This window comes from Platichthys flesus, chromosome 8, assembly GCF_949316205.1.
Source record: "Platichthys flesus chromosome 8, fPlaFle2.1, whole genome shotgun sequence".
NCBI lineage: Eukaryota > Metazoa > Chordata > Actinopteri > Pleuronectiformes > Pleuronectidae > Platichthys > Platichthys flesus.
In genome coordinates, this window is record NC_084952.1 from 18,274,486 (window position 1) to 18,299,712 (window position 25,227).

Here is a 25,227-nt window from a genome sequence, read left to right on the forward strand (position 1 = left end):
CTGCACCTCCAAAGTTTCTGACAGTCACGCAGCTGACACTTACTAAAATGGCTGCATTGGTGTGAATCAGGGAATTGGGGTGATAACAGGACAATAATGCTGTAGACTAAATGACGTAATCGTCCTAACAGAAAACGCAGCTCTGTCTCTAGTACCTGCTGGTTTGACTTGAAACTGCTGATGATGAATTCTCACCCCGTAAATAACGGCACAAGAGACATGGACGTCTCCATCTCTTTTTTTCCGGTTTGTTTTTACTCAGGACAGTGGGAAGGACAAAGTCACACAGGCGGCGTGTCAAACTTCTATCACCTTTCTAATTATAAACCTGAGCCTTCACTCTCCAAGAATGGAAGTTTAGCCAGGCCCATCTGTGGCCTAAAATTAGCCCCAACACCCCCAGAAAGGACCTCTCCCCCCTGTTCACGAATACACAAACACACACACACACACACACACGCACACACACATGCATACACACGATACTGCACTTTTCACAACTCCCAGTTCCTGTGCAAGCGTCACAAACTCTTTGGAGGAGCTTTCTCCCTTCTATTTTGTCTTTCTCTCACGTGACGTTTAATGGACTTTTGAAAACACGTCTAATATTATATTTTTGGAAATCACATTATTTGGCAGCGAGGTGAGGTAAGTGTCTTGTTACCAGTTTGCGGCTGTTGGCACAAACCTTATTGCCGTGTTTCTGTTGAAGTAAATCTGTGGACATTTAGAGGGAGCTTATTTAGTTTGTGTGGAGAATTCTCTCATATGTAGTTAATTCATTCTGCTCTGTCTTTTAAGGCTGTTTTCTGTGATTGGCCGTATATACTGTGTCATGTTAACAAGCTGCTTTGGCTTGAGATACTGTCTGGTCATTGAAGGAGGCTGTCATTGGTTGTCATGCGTGGAACTCATATTAAAGTAAAAGCCAAGCCGATCAATATTAACTCAAGATGACAGAGTATTCCAGCTTGTTTGTGTTGGGCTGCATCAACTCCTCTCTGTGTCACTGCAGATGGAAGGGCTCTGACTCGCTCTCGCCGGGAGTTAACATTATGGTTCTGGGCCAAGCTGTCAACATGAGTCTGATGGACATTTCCAAGATCTTCAGCCTGCTGCAGCCCAAGGAGGAGGATGAGGACAACGAGCAGAGTCAGGCCCTGAACAACGCCGTGAGCAGCAACAACGTGACCCTGCTCTCCGAGCTCCTCTCTCAGGAGAAATACAGGAGGTCCATCAATGCTCGTAGTGGGTGGGGGGTCCCGGTCACCCCCTTGCGCACTGCTGCCGCTCTGGGACACCTGAGGTGCCTGGAGTTACTGTTGGAGCACGGTGCAGAGGTGAGACGTAGATGAGGAGAGCATTTTGTTTTCAGATGAAGGGAGACGAGGTGTATTTTTTGAAAGTGGGTGTGGATGGTGGCAGGTTAGAGACACTGGTGGGTGTAATGCAGTGTGAGTATCCAATTTAATAATCAAATTTCTATTCTGCTGTCAAACCTCACACATTTCATTTAAAAAACATGAACATTTCCCACATTGTTCCTGCACCCCTTATTATTTATTCAAATGAGGAACAAGGAATGGATGATGAAACCACTTGTTCACTAAAACTGCTATTATGAATTATTATACTCTATACTATATATATCCACATTGTACACCATACCTACTCATAACACTTCATCCTCCTGCAATCATCCTGTGCCACTGCACTTCACTCAAGTAGTTTTCTAAGGTATCATGTTTCTTTACTATATACTCATATACTTTCAGATGCTCTCTTGCGTACCTCATCTGTTGCTGTAACCATTGAATTTCCCGGACCAATATAGTTTATGTCAACTTATCTTATATCTGTATTGGAACTTTAGATCAAATGACCAACTGTAATATAAATAGTATAACCGACTAGTAGGGACAAACCCACCAAAACAACATTAGCTTTACAGCATCTTTTTAGTTTAGTTTTTAGTTTTTTGTTCCTTTTAACCAGTGGTGAAGGAAGTACTGAAGTTTAGTACTTAAGTAAAAGAACAAGTACCCAGGAAAATATATACTTAAGTAAAAGTAAAAGTACGACATCAACAATCCTACTTTAGTAAAGGTAAAAAGTACTTAAATTTACTTGTACTAAGTAATAAAAGTAAAAGTACTCACACAATGGGTTGTCTCTCATTGTCTAGGCTGTGCCATTTTGATAAAGAATGCAGATATAGCTACTGGTAATACTCATGCCTCTACAGATGTCACTACTAGTAATAATTATAAGCAACAACATTTGTTTATTGGAAAGGTTGGTGTACTTATTGTGCTTACCCTCTGTAATACTGTTCACACTCTATCTTACAATTCTGCGGATGAACAAGTTATCTACCAGGGATTATCGGCAAAGTTAATACCATTAAGCCAAAGCAATAAAGACAACATGTTATATCTTTTAATCTTTTATTTAATTGTAAATTTGTAAAAAATGGAAACATAGAACATGAAAAACAACTGTAACACTGGTCAGAACCAGGCAGATCTTAGAATGAGAAATTTAAAAGGAAGGACCTTGAAATGAAAATTTGACAGGCAGCCAAAATATTAATCTTCTGAGTATTTTGAAATGGTTAAAACGGAAGGAGAAATGTTATACTTTTATTTTGAAAAGGTAGTTCCTGAAAACGAAAAAGATCGCTATATGGCAGGTGTGCCTCGTTGTTGAATGAAAAAGCATTACTTTTAGTTGTTTAGCACCTGGCTGATAAAGGCACAAGGTTTGTGGTTATTTCGTTACTTGTTGTCATTATTATAAACATAATTCTAAACGTCTTCTGCGGTGTAAGGACGCCGGTGTGTGTGTGTGCGTTTAAACTTCCAAAACAATCCATATTTCCTGAAACTGTGTTCATAAAATGTAACGAGTTAACACACATATTGTAGAAATGTAGTGGAGTAAAAGTATAGATAATAGCTGCGATGTAACGGAGTAAAAGTAAAAAGTATGTTCTATTATTTACTTAAGTAAAGTACAGATACGTAAACATGTACTTAAGTACAGTAACGAAGTAAAAATACTTAGTTACGTTCCACCACTGCTTTTAACTCACTCGTTATCAGCATTTTTTCCCGGTTTCTTCGGCCGAAGTTTTCAGCGCCCAGCCCTAAGTGGCACCTGAATAGACCAAACCTTCCTAATCTCACTTGTAGGTGTTAGATCATGAAACCCCTGTTTGCTGGGATTGTGTCTCCCAGTGCCAAACCATGCTGGTGTTCTCTTGTGTTTGAATCCAGATCGACAGCCTGGATGTGAAGGCCCAGACGCCTCTGTTCACAGCTGTCAGTGGGAAACATCTCGACTGCGTAGTGGCCCTGCTGAAGGCCGGGGCCGACCCCAACGGCAGCCAGTACAACAACTGCTCCCCGGTGCTGACCGCCGCCCGCGAGGGGGACGTGGACGTGCTCAGGGAGCTGCTGCGCTTTGGAGCCGAGCTGGACGTCAGATCCAAAGTGCCCGAGTGGGCCTCCAGCAGCACGGCGTGCAGGGGGCCCCTGTACATCTCAGCTGTGTATGGACACCTGGACGGCTTTAAGTTGCTCCTGCTGCACGGGGCCAACCCCAACTACAACTGCACAGACGAGAAGATGCTGGCCAGGATAAAGCAGCCGAAGACAGTGCTGGAGGTGTGTCTGCGTTATGGCTGTGGGGTGGAGTACATCCAGCTTCTCATAGACTTTGGGGCAGACGTGTATCTACCCACGCTGATCATTGACAAGACGACGAAGCAGAATGAAGCTCTGGATCTGCTGCTCAAGGAGAGAGGTGAGACCCGGATTTAAAGTGGATTCCCTTTGAACTGTTCTCCCACATAGCAAAAAAAGTGTTGGCCCAAATTTGTCCCAGACCCAACACTCTGGCACCAACACGCCCCATGTAATGATGGCACTTGGACGGTGTTCTCGTGTTTGTCAGATCTTGGTAAGCCGTAGCAATACCATATGTCAGCCAAAGGGGCCAAAAGTGGCCCAAATTAGTTTTGTGCTATCTGGGCCATAGTCACCATTAACCAAATGGGCCACTTTAAGGTTCACATGCAGATCTCACCTTGCCCAGAGCACCACGTTTGCTTAAAGAGACCCACATTGTTTAAGGATATTTGGGCTACATAAACAATTTTACAAGTGGGCCACTTTAGGCTCACATCCATTTTCTTCGGGCCAGAAAGAGGACAGAGGTGCCGCATCATAGCTTGTAGTGGCCCTCATCCATATGCTATCTGGGCTGTGAGATGTCTCATAATTCTCCTATGTTGACCCACCTCTGTTGGTTTTCTTCTGTTTCTGCTTCAAGCTTGTCCCAAAACTCTGATGTCTCAGACTCGGCTGACGATCCGGAGACACATGTCCTTTTCTGACAAGGGGCCTGCCGTTGACAGTTTGGACATTCCCCTGATCCTGAGAAACTACCTGAGGCATGAGACCACTGAACTCATATGATGCCTCTGAGACATGGCCAGTCAACTGTTTACCTCATAGCTGCTTGATAATTCATTTTTGGCTTTTGGCATTAGTTTCCCATAAGTAAACATCCAGTCACAGAGGGCACACTATCGAATAACCTCCCCTGCTCCTGTATAAGTCCTTGTACTGTGAATTCCTGTTGTTATTATTGATGGTTTGTGACTTTCTGTAGTTATAGTTTTTATAGATATTTATAACTTTGTAATATCTTTTACAACCACTAGCAGACGTCCTAAAGGTCTGTGCCATGTCCTTAGGAAGTGTAACACCACAATTGATCACTAGAGACCACTCTAACACTGTATGTAGCTGATGTCTGAACATGAGGCCTCCCATTGGCTTGATCATGTGTTACTGTACTATACCTCTTTTTTTATGGAATCTCTACACAACCAGATATCGTCTCACATCAGTTTATAAGACATCCAGACACAACTGTGGATTCACACAGACACACACACTGGCCGCATTCACACCAGGACGTCTCAGATCTTCCTCTGAAAAACCTTCTTGCATCTGCGGACTTCAAAACACGAGGAAGCCGAGCAATCAGCCAGCTCTCCAGAGTGGCCAACTGGGAGAGGGTATTTGCATAAGTCTCATTACTTATTGATTACAGCATAGTTACTTGCAGGCCACAATTTGGAGCTGGAACTTTGTTGAAAATGTACCTCACATGGCGTGTGAATCCCAGTCCGGTGATGTATTTGCATTTCATCTTACCATACCTCTTTTGTAACATGTCCAGGAGTAAATGTGTCAGCAGTGGGGAATGGTGCCTCACAAACAGGAAGTGAAGTCACAAAACAGGAAACCCAGCACAATGCTCCCGCTCACACCTCTCGACGCTGTGAAACACGCAGTTCTGGTAGAGGTTTTATTTTCAACAAAAGTACAGCTATATCAGATATGGATTTATTTTTTACAGCGAAGAACAACATATTCCCAGTGCTTCTGATTACATCAAAACACATAATGTACATACAGTTGACATCTCCACTCTCCCATTCACAGTTTCTGGATTGAATAGGCATAATTTTTAAGTTTTTTTTTTTTTTTTTATTTCTACAACAAATAATCAAACTGAAAAAGGCCAGCAAGAAAGAAAACAACAGAAAGTTTGCATATGGTGACAAAGGATGTAGATACTGTGAGTAAATTCTACTGTGAAAAAAATCCAGACCTCAAACTACATGGCTATATACAATGAATCGATTTAAATTGTAGGATGTCAGTCTTCTGTTCACCTTGTTGTAACACCACTTTGAGAATGTGGCTCATTGAAGACGCTGCTGTACCCTGACTATTCTGAAACAATATCCCACTACACCAGGAGCTCCTATTCAGGATGTCGCTACGCTAAATGTGAGTGAACGCGATCTACTGGCTCATGCACAACCCCCGGATTAAAGAGCAAACTAGGGACAGTCTGCTAAGTTGGCTGTCTTGGTTTTATGACTGAAAAGAGAAAGATAAAAAATCTGCACAGAAGGCTGTCCTCTCAGCTCGCAGTACAAGGTCAGACTGATAATTACGTATATATATATATCGTATGTATATATATATATATATATATATATCGTTCTAAATGTGGCCAAAATGGTGCTGCTTACTACTGCATTCAATAAATACAAGTGAGGAATCAATTTGCACTGTCAAGTCATTGTACTCCGAAAGGATCATTTGCCATTTGAAACAAAGCATGATATGTATTGCAATGCAGTTTTGTGTGTGCGTGTGTGTGTATGTCTTTGTGACTTCGGGATTACATATATTTTTAGATCATCCCGAGAGGTTCTAGCATTTATTCATCTCTTCTGCTCGACTACAAATCTATACACAAACACCCGTGATCGGTGTTTACGCCTATTTGGCTCACTGTTGTCATAGAAAAATGATACCCGTTTTTTTTTTTTTTTTGCCTCAGCAGTTAATGGCATTCTAAAAGAAAACAACCAGCGGGTTGGACCATGACAGCATTGGTTAAAGTCAAAGAAAAGAAATAATAATAATAAAGGGTTTAAAACAATGTTAGTTTATATAGTACCCATTATATCTGGGCTAAGAGATCATCAGTGCCTTTCACATCACCTATCAACAGTTCAGTCTTTGACCAGGGGAGGACGTCCCCTCTCCTCGACAATAAATACAAACAGAAGCTACGACCTGCGGCGCGATGTGAGCAGGAGACAGGTGGAAAGAGAGAAGAACTCCCTTCAGTGAGATGGCGTGGCTTAACAAATGAACGGTTCTGCGTTGTGGTGCATTCAAAGAAAACAGGAACCCCAGTGGGAGTCAAATGAAACTAAACAATCTGCTAAGAGTTGTCTTAAGTCTCATGCAAAATATTGGATGCCACAAGCATGCATTTACCTGGTACTGAGGTCTACCGCACGCTAGAACTGGAACAACATTCGTCTCCAACGCAAAATACCGATATCCAAATATATGATCTGTCCTTTTTACAGTATTTACAGTGTGTAGCCGATAAAGGTAAAATAGATGACTCTTCTTTTGGATTTATAACTCACTCGTTAATAATATACTTTGAAATGTGAACTAATGAATTCCTCGTTTCCTACTTATATATATATATATATATATTGAAATTAAATCATCTCTCAGCATGTTAAATAGATAAATGAAACTATTTTTTATCTAAACATCTGAAATTAGTCATTTTTTAAAGTGTGCAATAAAACTACAGCAATGCAAGCGTGACATAATATATAATATGGTGTTTTTAAGTGATTTAGTCAGACAGCACAGTATCTACTCGTATGGAAACGGCCTGACCTCTTAAGTGATTCAGGGATTCCCAGTGTGTATGAGAAAGAGAGAGAGAGCGAGAGAGAGAGAGAGAGAGAGAGAGAGAGAGAGAGAGAGAGAGAGAGAGAGAGAGAGAGAGAGAGAGAGAGAGAGAGAGAAGAGAGAGAGGCAAGTCCCACACTGAAGGGAAAATACATGACTAATTCAAATCTGCCTGTGAAACTGAATAGATAATCACTAGTGGAATGCTGGAAGGCACTGTTAGATAGCATCTCTCTTCTCCGCAGCAGAACGGGCCAGCAAGTATGTGCATGATCATGTGTTTGCGTGTGTGTTTGTGTGTGTGTGTGTGTGTGTGTGTGTGCCTGCATGCTTGTGTCTGAATGTTGGTAGTGGCGGTGGCGTGGAGTCGGGGTGGGGTGGGGGGGATGGGTGTTGGAGGAGTGTGGCGATGGGGCTGGGCAGGCGGGCTTAGCACTGGACCTGAGGTTATCATGGCCTGGGAACCATACATTTTTGCTGTGCCAGACGAGGGAGTTATCTTCCAAAGAAAAGTAAATAAAAAAAAACAATCTCACTGGGAGCCATCTCTACAGACACCAGCAGCCAACTCACCCGTTTCTCAACTTTCTTTACTGAAACAAAACATAAATTACACAACATACAAAGCAAGTTCGAAGGTCTTTTTTTTTCCAATAGGTTATAAGGCCTGTAAGAAGGCAAACAAATGACATAGAACGATATATAACTCTTTCATATCACGTTGTAGTGAATAGTGAAGATATATAATGATATATCACATCGCACAAGTTGTCAAACTGTATATGTACTGTCCGTCAGGTGATAATAATTCAACACAAAGTGTACGTCTGTGTCTGAGGTCAAACTATGATCACATATCATGGACAGGCGTTTGTTTCACTTACATTCCAACTGTAGAAAAGAATACACCTTCGTGTTGTGTGTGAGTTGGTAGTTTCTCCTCAGTCCATCTTCTCTTTCTAACTCCCCCGTTGACGGACTCTGTGGCAGGATCTCTCTCTCTCTCTCTCTCTCTCGCAGCGGCTTTTTGTTGATTAAACAGATCAATCTCATCTCGGGCCACAGTCCTTTGTAAATCACTTAGCGAGAGCCGCAGCTAACCGCCAGAACACGGATCAGATCTGGAACAACGAACGCGGCGGCAGAGGAAGAGTGCCAAGATTTGAAGCTGCACTCTTCGGAGATTCATGAATCTGTCAGACGACACCTGCGTGCTACAGATTGAATTCACCTTTCTGCCTCCCTACGGTTTCGGCTAACGCTTCTTGCAGTGCACTTTTTTTCTTTGCAGCACTGACTCACGACTCACGCTGTCGTTCTGTTCCATTTTTCTCTGACCGTTTCCCCTTGTGCTGGACAGAACGCTAGTCTGCTCTGTCACGCTGTGGCATTGCCCCTGCTAAAGTACTCCTCAGACTGAATATGTGCTGTGCTTTTTTACAGTGTGAGCAATACAAAATAATAAAGTCAACTGAAGAAGAAGAAGAAGAAGAAGAAGTCTGTTTTCTTAACAGCTGACAAGAAAAAGAGAGATCGTTTACGACCTTGGCCAATGCATCAACGTTACTTTTAGTTCACGGTGGATTTCCGGAGGTAGGCCACGCTCTTTCCAAACACCCAGTGAGCTGCCAGCACAGTGCTACAGGGGTGGTCTCTGGGGAGAGTGGGGGGGGGCTCTGACACGAGGCAGGTGGAGCGTAGCGTGCCTATCTCCAGCGCCCAGCTGTTTCATCAGAGGGGCAAGCGCGACCCCACAGCCCCCTTGGCGTGATTGGATATGAATACCCTGTCAGAATTGGTTGGGTGAAAGGATGTAAATATTCTATTGATGTTCTGACTATTGATTTGTTCCCTGACCCGTCGTATCACAGCCAATGGCGAGCTTCCAAGACAGCGAGGCTCTTCCTCTGAGAGCCACTGACTCACGGAGGCCGAGCAGGTGGGTAGAGAGATAGAGAGGGATGCAAAGAGGGGAGGGCGGCGCTGACGTCAGAGGGCTACGACTGTGTGTTTGCAGACGGGCTAGAGGAGGTGAGCGTGGAGCATCGAGAGTGAGGAGGAGATCCGGACGCAGGCATCAGCGGGGCAGAGATGGGCTGACGGTCTGGTGGTTCTAACGCGCTGACAGTCGAGCTTCACATGTGCCGTCGTACGCCAGAGCCAGGAGCGGAGGCCCATCATCGTCCAGTCTCACATTCAGCAGAATGCAATAGGTAATCTCACATAGCAGCACAGCAAGATCTCAGCTTTTTTGGAAACAATCATACCATTAGGAGTGACCTGGCTCGGCCTTGTGTTTCTGTCCGGATGATGGATTTAAAAAACGAAATCATACAGTATAACAATCTCAATAACTCCAGGACATTCAGATGGCGTGAACAATGCAGAATCCGAGGGAAGGAGTTCATGACACTTGACTCAACGGGAGAAGCATGATAACTAAGAACCTTACTAACATATATGATGAACTGAGTAAATTTTTTTCCTCAATGTTTTCATTCCAAGTCTTCAGTCCTCTTGCTGCTTCAGATCTCGCTCTATATTAACATTGGTCCTTAACTTCGGAGTCTCTTGTGTTTGGGTGTGTTGTGTGTGTTTCGTATTTTTCCTCATCATGGGACAGGATCATCCAGTGTTTAGTGCTTCTAAGAAAAATAGCTGGTCCTTCAGAAGAGTCTGTGTATCTCTATTTCCTAAATGGAGCTAATCTACTAAAATTCTGCCAGAAGGGAGCCTGGCCTCTTTTGGATTGACTGAATTCAAAAACCTCTCCTTGTGCCATGTCCTCCGTTACCTCATACTGCCCTGCACTGAGGGGGTCCTGCGGGGGCGGGTATGAGGGGGGCGTGCACCTGTTTACACCTGTAGGGAGGCAGGTGCAAAGAGAGCGAGGAGAGGGGGAGAGGAATGAAGGAGGCAGTGCAGGCCACAAAGCAAAAAAGGAGACAAAGAAGGGAGGTGGGTGGCAAAGAGGAAACATCGTCAGTATTGATAATCTGGACACAGACACAACGACACAACATCAAGTCATGCTTCACACAGAAAACAGGCACTAGGACGCACAAAATGAGCCTTCGGTGTGTTAACATTACCACATATTAAACCTGAGATATGATACGCTGTGATCATATGATGGCGGCTGAATTGGGACAAAAGTGGAATTCAGCTCTAGCGATGACACAAGGGAGACTGAAGATGCTATTCAATCAAACTCGGCAGCAGGCAAACAAGGGATCAGACAGATTGCATCGGATACGATGAGGGAGCCGGGCGTTTGGACGACGGGACGCCGCTCGTCCGTGTTTCTGATTTTGTTTGAATAGCACCTTCGACACTTGAGAAGACAAGAGCGGCGAGAGTAGAGCCAACAGGAAGCTGTTAATATGCATTTAACTACTGTCTACGATGTCGTCTAGCTACAGTCTACAAGCATCACAACTAGTGTAGCTCGTGTAGTTCAACATTAGATATTTGGAGATGAGATATTCAAAAGTTGCCATGGCATCTTAGGAAAGGAAAACATGAGAAGATAAGAAACAGTGGGGTAATTTTGCCCAAGCCCTGTTTCAGCAGGTTAAGAAGGGTTCAATGTTATTTATGTTAGAGGAACTTGTTTACTTTTGATAAGTGAGTGCGTGCTCCTATGCCAACGTCAAATCAAGACACCTCCCAATGCTGCTTTAGCAGTTGCCATGGCATCTTATTGTGTGCTAGCGCTAAGGAGAACTCTAATGGATATACCTTTATCATTCTCAAACCATGTCCATACAACATGGCCCTCTTTCTCAAGATGAAATCTATAAATGAATCTGAAATTCAAGAGAGTACTTCACCTTGTGCCAGCCATGTACACATACAGCACTTAGAAACACAGACACGTTTATTTACTCCTGACAGACATCTACAGGGATCCTGACATCAGAGAGAACATGCCAGCAGTGGTCACATTGGTTAATCAACACATCTCCAATGGACGGGCATGCTCATTGTGAAACTGGGAATAGCAAGAACATCAGTTATGGTACATGTACAAACATCTAGCCTGGCGCTAAAATGGCTACATCTTAAAGGACGGTACCAGCATCGTGCACGTGAGGGTCCTCGGTCTGTGATGCTTTGTCAGGAACTAGAATCTGGAACAACTTGTTTGACATACCTCAGCAACTTGTTTTCTGTTGCTGAGGTATCTGGTGACTGCTGATGTAAAGGCTTTTGACATAGACACTTGTTGTGCACAGAAAAAGGCTCATTTATGCTCAATGCTAGATACGAATATGGAAACGGAGGGAGCCCTCAGTCTGTACACTGTGTACCCTGCTGCCATCCAACACATAGACATCCCCCCCACACATATTTATTCTGAATTATCACTTCAGACCATGAACAGTTTTAAATCTTAATATTTATTTATTATGTCTATCGTGATTGCATATAGCAGAGCTCCAGCGGCTCCCCTTATAGCTCTGTTCTGTTTTTATATTGTGTTTTATTGTATTTCATTTCGCACAGTTTTGTTTATGTTGTTTTATAAGTGGCACTGTTGTTTTACACTCTGCCCCAAAAGAAACGACATGTTCAGCCGTAAACTTTGTACGTGGATAAATTACAATAAAAGTTGACTTGATCTGCGTTCACTCCGATAGAATTCTTTGTGTCGAGCCAAGCCTGGCCCCTCAGGAAGATGGCCTTGTGGGTATTTGATGTGACGTAAGGGACGTAGACGTTACCATGTTGTGAGGTGTTGTTATTATCTTCAGCCACAGCACAGAAAATGCCAGTCAACTCTATTAAGGTGTCGAACCTGTTTTATGGCCACCATAAGCAATGAAGCACTGAGGGATGCGGCCGGGTAAGTTCGCCCCAGTTCTGCAATAAAGCTGCCAGCTCTGTTCCTCTGGAGTTAGTCTGCACTGTTCTACCGTTACCATTACAGAGCCAGGGCTAAGCTAAGTAACACACGAAACAGACGAAATGGAGCAGAGCTGTCATGGGGGATGGTGTAGACATGTGATGACCAAACGTCACGAGGAAGAAATTAAAAAAATAGCAAAACGTTTTACGAAAATGACTTTGATGCGAGTCGGTTTGAAATTACAGGAATCTATTTGATGCTACATCACCTGGAGACTTTCTTAAGTAACTCAAGTAACTTTTTTTGTAACTATCAGAAACTCGTCACTCTTTACTGCCCCCTAGAGGCTGCATTGCATTATAACCATACAGTTTGCGTAAAGGGAGCATGGAAGTATGAGGACAGTGACGGGTACATTGGTGAAATGGATATACATATGTCAAGGCAGCATAAATGAGCCTTAAAAGAGAATAAGATCACTTAAATCTCCTGATTTTAAGGTGTCACATCATTCCATTGTGTTGATTACACAATGCAAGGTGAAGGCTCCTTGTTGTACAATTTAGATGCTGTAATAAAACACAGGTATTCGACTAAACAACCAAGCACGAGCTTAGACAATTGAGCGTCTATTTTTGTTCCCTGACAATCTGGTTGTGAAAGGGAAGTGATGAGCACAGACAATCATCCTAACTCAAAAGAAGAATACAAAATTAAAAAAAAATAAGACAAGCGTGACACAAGACCCACATGGCACAGACACTGGTATCGCCCTTTAAACTCATTCATTCATGCAAAACAGCCCTCTGTCTTTTCATTGATGCTTAACAGCTGCTCTACAACTTGTACCCTGTCATCCTCATATATGGGCTGACACACGTTTAACTCAAAGCCACAATATTGAAATTAATATGCAAAAAGCGAGACGGCAGGAATTCACGTGACTCTTCTGTCATTCCGAGTTTGATCTCGATCCATTCATAAACAGAGTTAGCGCGAGTGTTTAGAAGAGAGGTGTAGCAGGTAAAAACAAAAGAGAGCAGGTTGAGGGAAGAGTAAACAGCGATGAGAAGACAGAGCAGACCAGCGAGGGAGAAAAAAAGGGAAATCACCTGATATCTTCTTGTTGCCTCACCTTTCTGTTTAGTCACCTTTCTCACTGTCATGGCCGCCTGCCGCTTCTGGTACTCAGAGATCTCGAAACCTAAACGACAATAACATTGAATTTTGAGCAAATGTTCCGCAAGGGGGCCTTTGAGACCATGTGACAAAACAAGATGTTATAAGAGGTAATCATAACACACATCATACTTTTTAGGTTAAAATAAAGTTAATCAGAAGATCACAATTTGCCAATCAGAGCTAAGACCTTATCGACACACTCACTTTGCTTAAAGGGGACCTATTATGCCCATTTTACCACATGTTGATATGGCTCCTTGGGGTCTTAATGAAATGTCTGTAACATATTTTGGTCAAAATACCAAAAGGATAATTAAAGCAGCACCTTTTTTACCCTGTCTAAAACAGCCCAACAGCAGCATCCTTCCACACTGTTGAGTCAACGTTTAGAGGTGTCCCGGGGGCTCCACCGGCTAGCGTTAGCTCGCGAGCTAACTGGGCTGGTGGAGCCCGGCTAGCGTTAGCTCGCTCGTCCAAGGCCATGCAGTGAGACTCTCTACATGGGCATGGTGTGACTATGAAGTTTATTTCGGTCGTAATCCCATTCGACGCACTCTAGCGTATCGTTTCTGACATAGAGGAACCACAACAAATGGCAGGGGTTGTTTTTTTCCAGAGTTTTTGGGAAGGTAGACAGGCCAGATACCCAAATTAACGTGTAGAATCACTACAAAAGTGGAATTTTCATATATGTCCCCTTTAAATTACATTGTAAAGCTCATGTAAAGCAATGAATAAGGTAACTTTGTTCTGTGCTGCAGGGAACACAACATGTAACTGCCTGTGGTGAAGGAAAAACATCTCCCTGCCTTCCAAACAGGGAGGTGCAGCGAGGTGCGTGACTAACCGATTTTCTCGTCCTCCTGCACCATCTTCCTCTCCTCGTGGAAGGCCCTGAGCCAGCGGATCTTCTCCTCCGGCTTCTTGGCCAGGAAGATGTGGATCTCCTCGCTGTCTTTGTTGCACAACTTGAAGGCGTTCTTCACGCTGACGTTGAAGTCGTCGTCGCGCCCGTCTAAGGCGTCCCGCACCTCGTAGCGGTCCATGTCAATGCGGCCCTTGTAGTACAGGATATCCCTGCGTATCAAGTCCTGGGTAGGAACAGGGGAAGATTGTTAAATGGGAATGTGTGTCTGTGTGCGCTCAATCTTCAAGGTCCTTCCCTTGGTATCTAGACACTTTGTTTTATGCAACCTTTTCCATCTGCTGCCCGAACCTTCCACACTCACTGTTTCTCCGTGAAGCTGCAGCTCACTACAAGCAGTAAGTACTCTATACAGACACATGCTCTACATTACAACAACCCTGCATTGAATCCTCTTTTTGTGGAGTTAAAACTGCTCAGTCATTGTTGAGAGACTGTAGAACCAGTGAAGCCTCACAAAATAAACAAAACCATGAATATTAAATTAACTTTGTATTTCAGCTGCAGCAGCATGAGGGCAGCAACCGATAATTATTTTTAATCAACTATTTATATGCTATTATTAATGGATTAATCCAGTGAAAAATGTGAATCAGAATTTCCAACACCACAAAACATTCTCCTACTGACGCATAAGAGTTGTTGTTTGTGACCTGCATCAAGCACAAATAACCCTCATTCATATTTTGCAGAAAAAGTGTGTTGCTCTTTGAACAGTCTTCTTCATCGGATCCATTGCCTCAGGCCAAAATAACATCCAGTCACGCGAAAAGGTCAAGGAAGGTAAAGTAAAAAAAAAAAGGAAACAGGAATCTTTTAATAAGCATATAGAGACGGAGCTGCATTCGTGTGCTGATAAGAGATGAGAGGAAAAGATGGAAGACTATGTGCAACGGGGCTACTCGCATACCCCGGGGGCCGCCATCACACATGTTGTACCGAAGATGCTGAAGCAGGAAGTGTAGAACAAAGGCTAGAATCTATAATTTACTATGTCTTGGAGCCGACTTTATTTGCTGGACCAGAACAGTCGACACACGTGTGGGATCTGCAGTTTATTTCTGGTGCCAGAGATCTTCAGATGTGATAGACGTAGGGCGGGATTTGAGAAAAGGCGCTACATCTTGTATGTATTATATTTTTATTTTCTCGGTTTGTGTGTGTAATGGGGAAATTATTGTTCCTCTGTGTGTACGCGTGTGTGCGCAATGATGCAGCTATTCCTGTGCGTGTTTGTGTGTGAGTGTCCGTCTGCATCGGTGTCTGCGTCTCTGTGCGCATGTATCCCTGAGTCTGGCCGAGCATGAACATCCGTCTGACAGGAGAGCACAGCCTCAGTGCATTAAGGCCCAATGCCACAGCTCCATTTTGTGAAAGGTGCCGAGGATGAGAAGGCATCTCCTTGGAGCGCTGGTGTGTTTTATTCGGCATTATGTAATGTGTTTTGCAGCTCTCGAGTAAGGTTGAGGAAGTCACATTGTCTCAGAGCATCTCTGTCATCAGACACGTGATACACAACCCTCAAGAAACTGGATGCTGGGGTGAGGTTTTAAGCTCATCTGCTTTTTTTTTTTTAAGCCAATAAGGTCTTCAAGTGAAGAAAATGGAAAGAAAGACAGAGACAGCAGCTACCTTCTTACAGAGGACCAGCTGGTGATCAAAGAGGAAGAAGACTCGCTGCTGGCTGCGTCCGTACGGCTGATAGATCCATGACAACTCCCCTGTGTAGATGAGCTCCGAGCTCCTGTCCAAGATATCATCTCCCTGGACACACACACAAGAGCAGACGCACAGTTAGTAAGTGAAGAGAACACAAGCTGGAACAGCAAACGTGCTCAGTTATTGTCATCCAGTTGTTATCTGCGGCTCTGACGTAGCTCTGTCAAGATAACTGTCTGTTCTGATCGACTTAGAACTTGGAGGGTTAATTTCTGAGCATCCAAGGAGGTGCACTTACGATATGAAACGCAACTAAGAACCAACAACTAAGAATACTGCTTGTGATTATGTTTTGGCCCAGATAATTAGGGAAATATGTTCACAAAGCAATATTTTGTGATGTCACCCCATAGTGATTTAAAATAAATGGGAGGTCAGGGTTAAGGTTGGGGTCTCAAGAATAACTTGACTGAAAGACTTCACTTCCTCTAGTGCTCATACATACAGCCGCCAACAGAGAAGTCAATCGAACGTCTTTCTTTCTTTGGGCTCTCTAAGGCTTAGGACAACACTTTCTGAGGACAAGGTTAATAAGAAAAGGTTGATTGCTCTGCAGAGGAAGTCTGACAGAAAAAACTATCAAGCTGCATGATGGGAAAAGCATCTCTGGGAGCTGAAATATGAGATATCTCAGCCTCTGCTGTTTTGAGCTGGACTTTTATTTATGTGGCTCTTACAAGTCTTTGTTGAAGTTATGAATACTCCTTAATATTAATAACAATTCTCTAACAATGCTAGAGAAGGCAACTCTGCAGGGATTTTTCTTGTTTTGAAAGTGAAAGGTTGAAAGTTCTTCAATTTGCAAAACATGTAACTAAACATATGCACAAAGAGACCGGATATAATGCAGCCAGTAAAACAAGTGATGGACCTCAGATGTTTTGTAATGTAACGCCGCAGTCAGAACAAACACATACCTCCCAGTCCAGAACAGAAGCTTGCCACTGGGCGATTTTGTCAATATTCTCCAGCCTCCTCTTCCTCTCGTTGATCTGCTGAGTGACGTTCCGCATTACTGCCAGGGCTGCTGCCACGTATCGATAGTCACTGTGGACACAGTTTACACATAATTACACCAAGTTTTTAAAAGGCTGAACTTATAGCTCTCGGAGAATGGCCACTCTTTAAAAAAACATGTGCAATGTTGCAGCAGTAAATGGCACAGAGTAGCCTATTAAAGACAAGGGTTATAAAGTAAAAGTAACAGCAGTACATCTGCAGGAGCACAGTCATCAGCCATTTTCTCTCTCCACAGTTAACTCTGACTGCGTCTTTGCTAACTGAGCTGGATTTATCCCTCTGGCTTAGATGTGCTAGGGATCCAATCCGCACTTTGAGAGATAACGTGTGTGTGCGTGTGTGCGTGCGTGTGCGCGTGTGTGTGTGAGTGTGTGTGTGTGTGTGTTTGGTGTGACAGCGAGCAGGCCTATATCCGGCAGATTCTCCACAGCTCCTAACAGTCAAACACTGTGATCTGGCATGCCTCGCTGGCAGAGCTGGCACCTATCCCTCTCTGGCTGAGAGCGCGTGGTTTGTAAATGACCCGGAGCTGGCTGAGACACGCTGAATCATTCACACCATGTTTCCGTGGGCTTGCGCCCGTGAGTTTGCACATCTGGATTCCGATGTATGTTCATGAGAGATCGTGTGCAAATGTTTAGATGGCCCGTTGTTGTCCTGCGCTGTGCATACAGTGTGGTGGTGAATGTTGACACTTGCGTATGAGCCAGCCAAGCAAAAATTCATATTTAATCTGCAACCTATTTATATACAGAGCTCTATGCAATGATCACATGGCCGTGTGCTGATATTGAAATTACTTGACTGGCTTATGAACTGCCGCACTGTCATGTCCATTTTTAGAATAAGTGAGCTTTCCTGATGAAACGCCTTCATCGCAAACAGCCACAGAAAGCTGGTGAAACAGTGTGAAACAACATTTGTCTCATTTCATGCATGGATAACCGACCCGACACCAAAAGCAGCTGGATCACAGCACAATGCATCTGGAGCACAATGACCCATCAGTAATCAGTTTATTTTTTAGAAGCAAAAAAAACTGCCATCAAAACAGCAACACGGTCTGGGTACACTACCTGTGCTCCTGCGCGGTGTATTTGAGCAGCTCGGCCAACTGGAGTGGATATTTGCAGATTTTCTGGACAGGGGTGAGCAGGAAGCCGTCTATGGCGATGTCAATCATTTGCTGGAGGAGGCGACAGGCCTCGAAGAAGTGCTGGTACCTGCCGTCCCTCATCAGCTTGCTCAGCTCCATACAGGCGTCCAGGTGGTTGTTACAGTACTCCGAGTAGATCCAAAAACCATCTTGCTGCAGAGTGAAGGAGCACAGAGGTGCACGATCAGAGAGGAAAATAAGTTCTGACTCCACTTCTCCATAAGGTAACATTCATTGAAGAACCGTATATGGTTCATTAAATATTTCCATCAGCTTTTTTTTCATGATCATGACTTAATCATCGTTATCTGGAAATACTGTTTTCTGGCAACTTAATTTTCTCGAAAACTGAACTCTTATCTCAAAATAAGAAGATTATTAAGTTCTGATCGTGAGATAACGGGCCGTACGCAATTATTAGCAGTTCTGGCTTCTCTCGGCTGGACAGTCGACACTCAGTTTTCATCCTAATTTCTATCAGCTTTAATGAGAAATGCTCAGCTGATACTATCTGAACTCACATGTTCTAAAAAGCATGGTCCGATTTCAGAGAGGTGCGGGTCCTCCGTGTTGTACTGTTTCTCCAGGTCTCTGACGAAGCCCATCTGGAAGCGGTAAATGTCCTCGATGTTGCCAAAGATGACCTTCAGCTGGTCGTCGTTGAACATGTCCACGCGCTTCCTGCACTGGCGCAGGTAGCCCTGCAACAAAGAGGGTTACAGTGCCTGAGAAGTTTTCAGAGATGATTCCAGTTCCTATAGCGTGACATGGCTGCAAGGCTACGAGTCGCTCTCATATTCTCTGGAGTCCTTTAAGTCCCAAAAGAGATTTAACTTTTCCTTCTAAAAATGGAAGACAATTAAGTTGTTTGATCTTTTTTCTGATCAATGGTTTGTTCCCATAAGATATACGTTTCTTGTGGAATTTGTGGAATATAACACCTTGAGTGGATATTATAAAAACAAAATCCCCCTTTGGGATGTTTGGACCTTTGCACATTCCTATTTTGTTCTTTCATAGTAAACATGTTAATTACCTAAATATTTGAATTAAATGTACTATGAATCTTCTGTAGAGTCAAAAACAACCTTTTGCAGGTTGAACTGTGGTCCCAATTTGTTATTCCAATTCTTGTTGTTGATTAAATTCCCTGAAGGTTTGGAGCAGATCTGCGGTAAGAGGAGGGTGTTCTGTTTTTGCTATTTCACACTCAGACGTCTCTGTTGTCTTTTGTTCTGTTTCTTGAAGTCAAGCTCAATCCAAATAATCATAATTAAGGGCTTTGGTTATTAGAGAAATGTAGGTTGAATTTTGAAGAAAAATACGAGTTTTAAGAATAATTTACCGTACAAATGATTGTGTGTTTCTACATCGTTCGTTAAGATATGAAGCATCCTTGTTTATAGCCACCTCAGCAGCTTAACCATTAGAGTCATAAAGGGTTCCATTAAGAATCACCTCATGACATTTTGACCTAATGGACGCCAGGATGCCCGAACACATTTCTCCTACAACTAGCTTCCCTGAATCTCAAAACCCATTTACTTTCACATCCGTCTAAGACACAGTTTGCAAACAGTTGTGAGAAAGTGTAAATCTTCCCTTGAACTGGCTTGTTCGTATCTACTTTCCACAGATGCAAAGAACGGTAAAATCCCCCTACACTTATTATCCGTGGTAGAACCATGCATTTTACCACTCTAACCATGAAATCTGTTCCAAATTACAGACATTGGGTTAAAAGAGGATTAAGGAAAGACGATCAGTTTAATTTTTTTAAGGAGAAAATTACTTAATTTATCTGTATAGGCCCGGTTCATTATCTTTCACTTTACAACTACGATGCAGCACTGAAGCATCTTCGGCAGCTTTTATTTCAGGGGGAATAAACAATTGTTCATTGGTCATTTATTACAAAATCTACTGTTTTTTAATGGAGCGCTAGTGTAACTACAGTCTTTTACAGAGTGTTGCATTATGGGTTGCCTGCAGCCTTATTATGATGCTATGCTAGTGGAGGCTTTCAAGTCTGTCTGGAAAACATATTAAGATATCGTTTCTATGACTCAATGTTGGTAAATACCACGATAAATGTCACATTAGTAGTTTAAAGTTCATAGATTGATATTTGCTCCTAAGTGAAGGTTGTGGTTCTATTAGTCTAGTTTTTTAAGGTGCGATCACTCACAGAAGGAGTACTTTAGGATACAGTGGCCACTCAATCACATGTGTTTCACTGATCTTCTTGCTAATGCATTACGGTGCTGTGAAAAGCAACAGCCAGGGTTGTGTTCTTAGAAATCACACTGACTCTGGATTTTAAGTTCTGATTTAAATGTGTCATGTTTTGAATCCTTCTAAAGGCTTTTTACACATTAAGAATGACAGGGCTTGTGTTTAATTTTTATTAGGTGTAAATTCTAGCTTGTCCCTTTGGCATGATTCATAATATGATCACAAATACAATCTGGGCTGGATCACTCAAAGTGTGGCTGCTACCACTACTGTGTACAAATGGCATGTTGTGTTTTCATATTTGGACTGTTTTGGAATCAAACGAAAGAAGATACGTCTGGAATAAGAGTGAGGATGTGGGAGTGCTAATAATTCATACTCGAGTCTTGTGTAGCATCAAAACTGGGCTACTTCTTCTGAGCTTCAGTTCCGTGCCATTAATCTCTTTTACTGTAGCTTGGTATAAAAGCGTGTGTGCATGTGTTTTTAGTACCTCACAGATGTCCTTGAGGTGTTTGATGTAGTGTCTCTCTGTGCTCATGATCTCATTGATGACGTTGGCTCTCATCTGGTCTCGGTTCTGGAGAGGAGAGCCCAGACACAGGCAGTCATTGCTCGGGTCCAGGTGCCCGTTCTGCACCTCACTGGTCCCCTCAGCTGGCTCCACTCCCCCGTCCTCCTGGTTCACCCACAGCTGGGGACGAAAACCCATTCACACACACACACAAACACACACACAAACACACAAACACACGCACACACGCACACACGCACACGCTTGAATATGCAATGTGCACGATTAAGGATAAATCTGATAAAAACAAACTGATACATATTATTGCTTCCCATCAAACTGGTGACAGTTACTCTTCATGAGTATGAATGCACATATCAAACACACACACACAAACACACACACACACACATTTACAGGGCCTCTGGTAGTTTGTACAATGCGGAGAGCGCTCGGCCCAACATGTCAGAAAGGTGTGGGACAAACTGCCAAACACTCCAGAGCTTAAAATAAGCCTCTTTCTGAGACTGTTGCCCAGAGGACATTTCATGCCAAACTTTGGCCCTGTGTGTGAATCGGAAAAAAACTAAAATCTCGCCCTCTGCACATGTGCATGCATTTAACCTCACAATTTCGTCGCACAAGTATGCCCTCACCAACATCCAAGCACACATACGCAGATCCACATACATAGCATTCCACTCTCGCTCTCAGAAAAGGCCAAGTGAGTGTGGTTTCAGATGCCCAGCAGCCCACACCTGATGACACACAGTTTGCCAAGAGAACATCAAAGAACCGACGGGTAGAATGCCAAACACGAGATGAGAAATGCAGCGCCACAGACAAGCAGAGTGACGAGTGGTAGAGCGCTGACTGCAGACAAGAACTAGCAGCGCAGCCTCACGACTGAGAAAATAGTCTGAGTCAATAGTAAAAAAAGAGTACAGAAGAAAATGATCCATATTTGAAATGGAAAATTAATGGTTCCAAAATGACTCTGCTGTAATTGTGTGTGAGAGCACTTCTATAATTTGAGTATAGGCCGTACAGAAGCCTTTGGAGATTATCTTTACTTTTGACTCATCCGTTCTGCCTCTCTATCGACCCCACTGAGGATGATGTGACAATGTCAATGGGAACGTTCATGTTTGGTAATGTCGCGGGGCACGTTGCGTGGACAGACTGGAGCGGGCGGGTGGGCGGGCAGGCTGGATGGGTGGATGAAGCTGGGAAAAACGCACCTTTGACGTGGTGTTTTGGAACCGTGGAGTTGCTATGGGGTTGATATAGAAAACCTGTTTTGTTTGGGGCTGAGGAGGGTGGGGTTCCACCTTGGAGAGAGAGAATGACAGAACAAAAAAAAAAGATACTGGTTTGGTTGACAGTCTGTGGTCAGCCTGTCTGCCCTGCCCTCTCAGGAGTGAATATATGGACGGGTGGACAGGTGGGAATGGCCATGAGGAGTGTCTTGGGAAGAGGAGGAAGGTTGGGTATCTGCTGTGGAAACCTCCATCTAAAACAAGGATGCTAACTCTTCCTTCAATCAGTTGGTGAAAGAGGTGTGGAATAACATGTAGCAGCTGGATCAGTTTCTTTGTCTTCATGCAGTGTTGGGTTTAATTAAGATCAGAAGTATTATATAATCACAAAGTTAAAGCTAGGGTTGGTAATCCTGGACAAGCTAGTAAACGCAGGTTCCATTTGGAGCCGATAAATCCCAGCCCCTCCCATTTGGGCTCTCGTCAAAGCTACGCCCTCAAATGTCGCGCTTGCGCAAGATGCAAAACCCACACGATAGGCTGGGGCTGTAGTGAGAACAAGCTGTGTGACCAGTTGCGGAATTATCATCAATTGTATGATGTGCACAATGTGCGTTCATCACTTTCTCAGTCTTGAAAATTCACTCATTATCTACTCACCGCTATGCTGATCGAGGGCTGTTTGATTCCACAAAGTACTTTTGCCGTTTCAGGGGTAAACAGTGTTGCAGCCAAATCCAATACAATTGAAGAAATAAGTGAACTACTCATGTGGTGTCATAGGAGTGTCACTAAGCCCTATCGTTCTTATTATACTCGAAACGAGGTCCTATACACCAAGTTTTAAAGATGTCTGCTGATGTCTTCCGACGAGGTGCATTCAGGGGCCGTCAGAAATGCTAACGTCCACTAACTTAGCAACTTCTGGTGGATTTAATGCTATCAGCATAGTAGTGAGTAGATAGTGAGTGAATTTCATTTCTTGGCCAACTATCCCTTGTTGATCTCCTCAAGTGTCATCTTTATTTTTTTATCTGTGATGTGGAATCTAGAATCTACTGGAATCCATCAGTAAAGCATGTTGTACCTAAGCAAGTATGTGAACATGTTCATAATCCAGCTGGTTGCCTACAAAACAGCAAGTATATGGCGGCTCGTAGTTCTCATATCAGGTTAGCATGTTAGCATGGGGAGTTTAACTGAGTTAGATGCTGTAATGCTGGCTAACCAGCAGAGGCTACGTCTGGCAACATAATCATCGGGCAAAGCTAAAAACATCATCTACACATTATTTTCCATTAGTATTAGTGGCACATTGACCGAGTAATGCATGTCAAAGGTTCCATGATAGGAGGTTTGTTGGCTCTGACTTCAAGTAAACTGTGTAAAAGTGCAGAGAAAAGTGAATTTTCTCTGCACTTTCTCTGCCATTTTTTTTAGACTTGCTCACTAACTCCTGGCTATTGTCTCTAATTCAGCAGTCTACATCATCCCGGCTGAAGACTCCGGTCATCTGCAGTGAGAGCACGTGCATGGTGCTCACAGGCAGGCAGGGCGGTTAGTGACAGACAGGTAGCCTACGGCAGCCAAGAATTAAGTGATTGGTCGTGTTTATTGAGAGCCTTTCTTTTCCTTCAGACAATTACTTATTGATGGCTATTGGGACGTGAAGAGGATTTCAACAAATAAGATAAAAAGAGTTTCAGAAACCAACCACCAACCCTACCTTTAAGTGAACACGTACATTTAAGTGGAATTCAAGACAAGAAGTTAAAGGTGATACCAAACAAAAAAAAAGTTTCATCATCAGCATCATCGTTGTCCCTGATCACAATATGGAGGCTCTGAACAAGCTTTTCTCTGATCGCTTGGGTGCTATATATTATAAAAATAAAGCAGTATTCAACTGTGTGTGTCTGTGTGTGGAGCAGGCATCTAACTGTGGGTTTTGTGAAAATGGCACGACAATTGTGCGATACATGTGCCCCTGCCTACTGTGTATTCATCAGGTTTTGTGCATATGCTCATGTGCCTGCACTTCTGTTTGTGTGTGGGTGTGTGTGTTGTGTCTATGGTTGCTGGCCAGCCATGGCTGCAGCGAACTCACCCGTACAAAGCTGGCAGGGAACCATCCTTCCTCCTCATCAATCTGGCCCCACCACCAGTCCTTGTTGGAGGCATCCAGCACCTTGATGACGTCGCCGGCCTTAAACGCCAACTCCCGGTCCGCCATGGTCACATGGTCCCATACCGCCTCAGCATTGACGATTGAACCTCCACTTATCAACTGGAGAGATTGGAGGGAGAGAAAGGCCATACCTTATGTTTTATTCTCGTTACATGGAGCCGCTGCTGTGGACGCACCATCACTTAAGCAGACAAACATAACTGCAAACACTGACCAATAAATATGGACCCACATGATCTCAAACAGAGTCTAAATCAAATTTGAAACTGATTGTAATACAGCACTCAGCCTCATTTTGGCCCCAATTTGTGTGAATCCTTGTTGTTAAACCCACTCAGATTACTAATGGATGCAAACACACACCCTCAAAGCCAGGGCCCACTGGCAGCTTAGGGATCGCAAATAGAACAACACAATAGCTCACACAGACCACAGTACAAGACAGCAAAATACGACAACACAAAAAAGGCAGAGCCATTAGTGCAGAAACAACACATCGTTCAGAAGCACAGCACCAGTCTCCACACAGAGATGGTAATTGGCCCATTATGACATTAGAATAATTACACGTGTTAATGTAATATAAATGCTGAGGAGCAAACAAATGTGAAGGGATAATCTCCCTTCCTTCACGCTGTCACCAGGGCTTGCTATTTTATCTGCAGCACAGTCTTAGACAAAACATGGAAGGATGACTCATCATAACGTATCTATTGATTTTCTCATCGTGAATAAATAATGTGGAAATCATGCGACACTGGGAAGAAATGTTTAAATTGTGCAACTGTGTGCATGTACTTGGGTGTGTGAGGCCTATGAGGTGATCAGTATTCTTTACGGGAGTTCAGGAGGCTAAAGGTT

The 25,227-nt window shown here is 43.4% G+C and overlaps 2 protein-coding genes across 10 annotated transcripts in view; one reads left to right on the forward strand and one right to left on the reverse strand.

The window, feature by feature from the left end:
* The first annotated feature begins 259 nt into the window (after positions 1-259).
* Positions 260-5,244, forward strand: LOC133958694 (ankyrin repeat and SOCS box protein 12-like). The gene is made up of 4 exons (XM_062393618.1): positions 260-648; positions 1,016-1,340; positions 3,279-3,807; positions 4,336-5,244. Exons 2-4 carry the CDS (start codon positions 1,056-1,058, stop codon positions 4,479-4,481), a joined length of 960 nt encoding a protein of 319 aa, XP_062249602.1. The 5' UTR covers positions 260-648; positions 1,016-1,055; the 3' UTR covers positions 4,482-5,244.
* A 124-nt stretch (positions 5,245-5,368) lies between these two features.
* Positions 5,369-25,227, reverse strand: part of LOC133958692 (rho guanine nucleotide exchange factor 9) — a 44,260-nt gene continuing 24,401 nt past the window's right edge. For 6 of the 9 annotated variants that reach the window (XM_062393607.1, XM_062393611.1, XM_062393614.1 and 3 more), the window contains 10 exons: positions 24,286-24,465; positions 22,161-22,250; positions 20,899-21,099; positions 18,692-18,871; positions 18,091-18,323; positions 16,912-17,041; positions 15,908-16,039; positions 14,198-14,441; positions 13,304-13,372; positions 5,369-10,178 (listed from right to left, as the gene is read on the reverse strand). In XM_062393607.1, the coding sequence (XP_062249591.1) occupies positions 10,003-10,178; positions 13,304-13,372; positions 14,198-14,441; positions 15,908-16,039; positions 16,912-17,041; positions 18,091-18,323; positions 18,692-18,871; positions 20,899-21,099; positions 22,161-22,250; positions 24,286-24,465 (1,635 nt within the window). In that variant the 3' untranslated portion in view covers positions 5,369-10,002. Of the gene's footprint in view, positions 10,179-13,280; positions 13,373-14,197; positions 14,442-15,907; positions 16,040-16,911; positions 17,042-18,090; positions 18,324-18,691; positions 18,872-20,898; positions 21,100-22,160; positions 22,251-24,285; positions 24,466-25,227 lie in introns of all 9 variants that reach the window. The other 3 variants (XM_062393608.1, XM_062393617.1, XM_062393609.1) reach the window with 2 other exon arrangements.

Excerpts from the sequence above, each read along its gene's own strand:
- LOC133958694 (XM_062393618.1), top strand. The coding sequence starts at position 1,056 with ATGGTTCTGGGCCAAGCTGTCAACATGAGTCTGATGGACATTTCCAAG. Across the intron at positions 1,341-3,278 it reads TGTTGGAGCACGGTGCAGAG|ATCGACAGCCTGGATGTGAA; the intron begins GTGAGACGTAGA and ends GTTTGAATCCAG. Across the intron at positions 3,808-4,335 it reads TCTGCTGCTCAAGGAGAGAG|CTTGTCCCAAAACTCTGATG; the intron begins GTGAGACCCGGA and ends TTCTGCTTCAAG.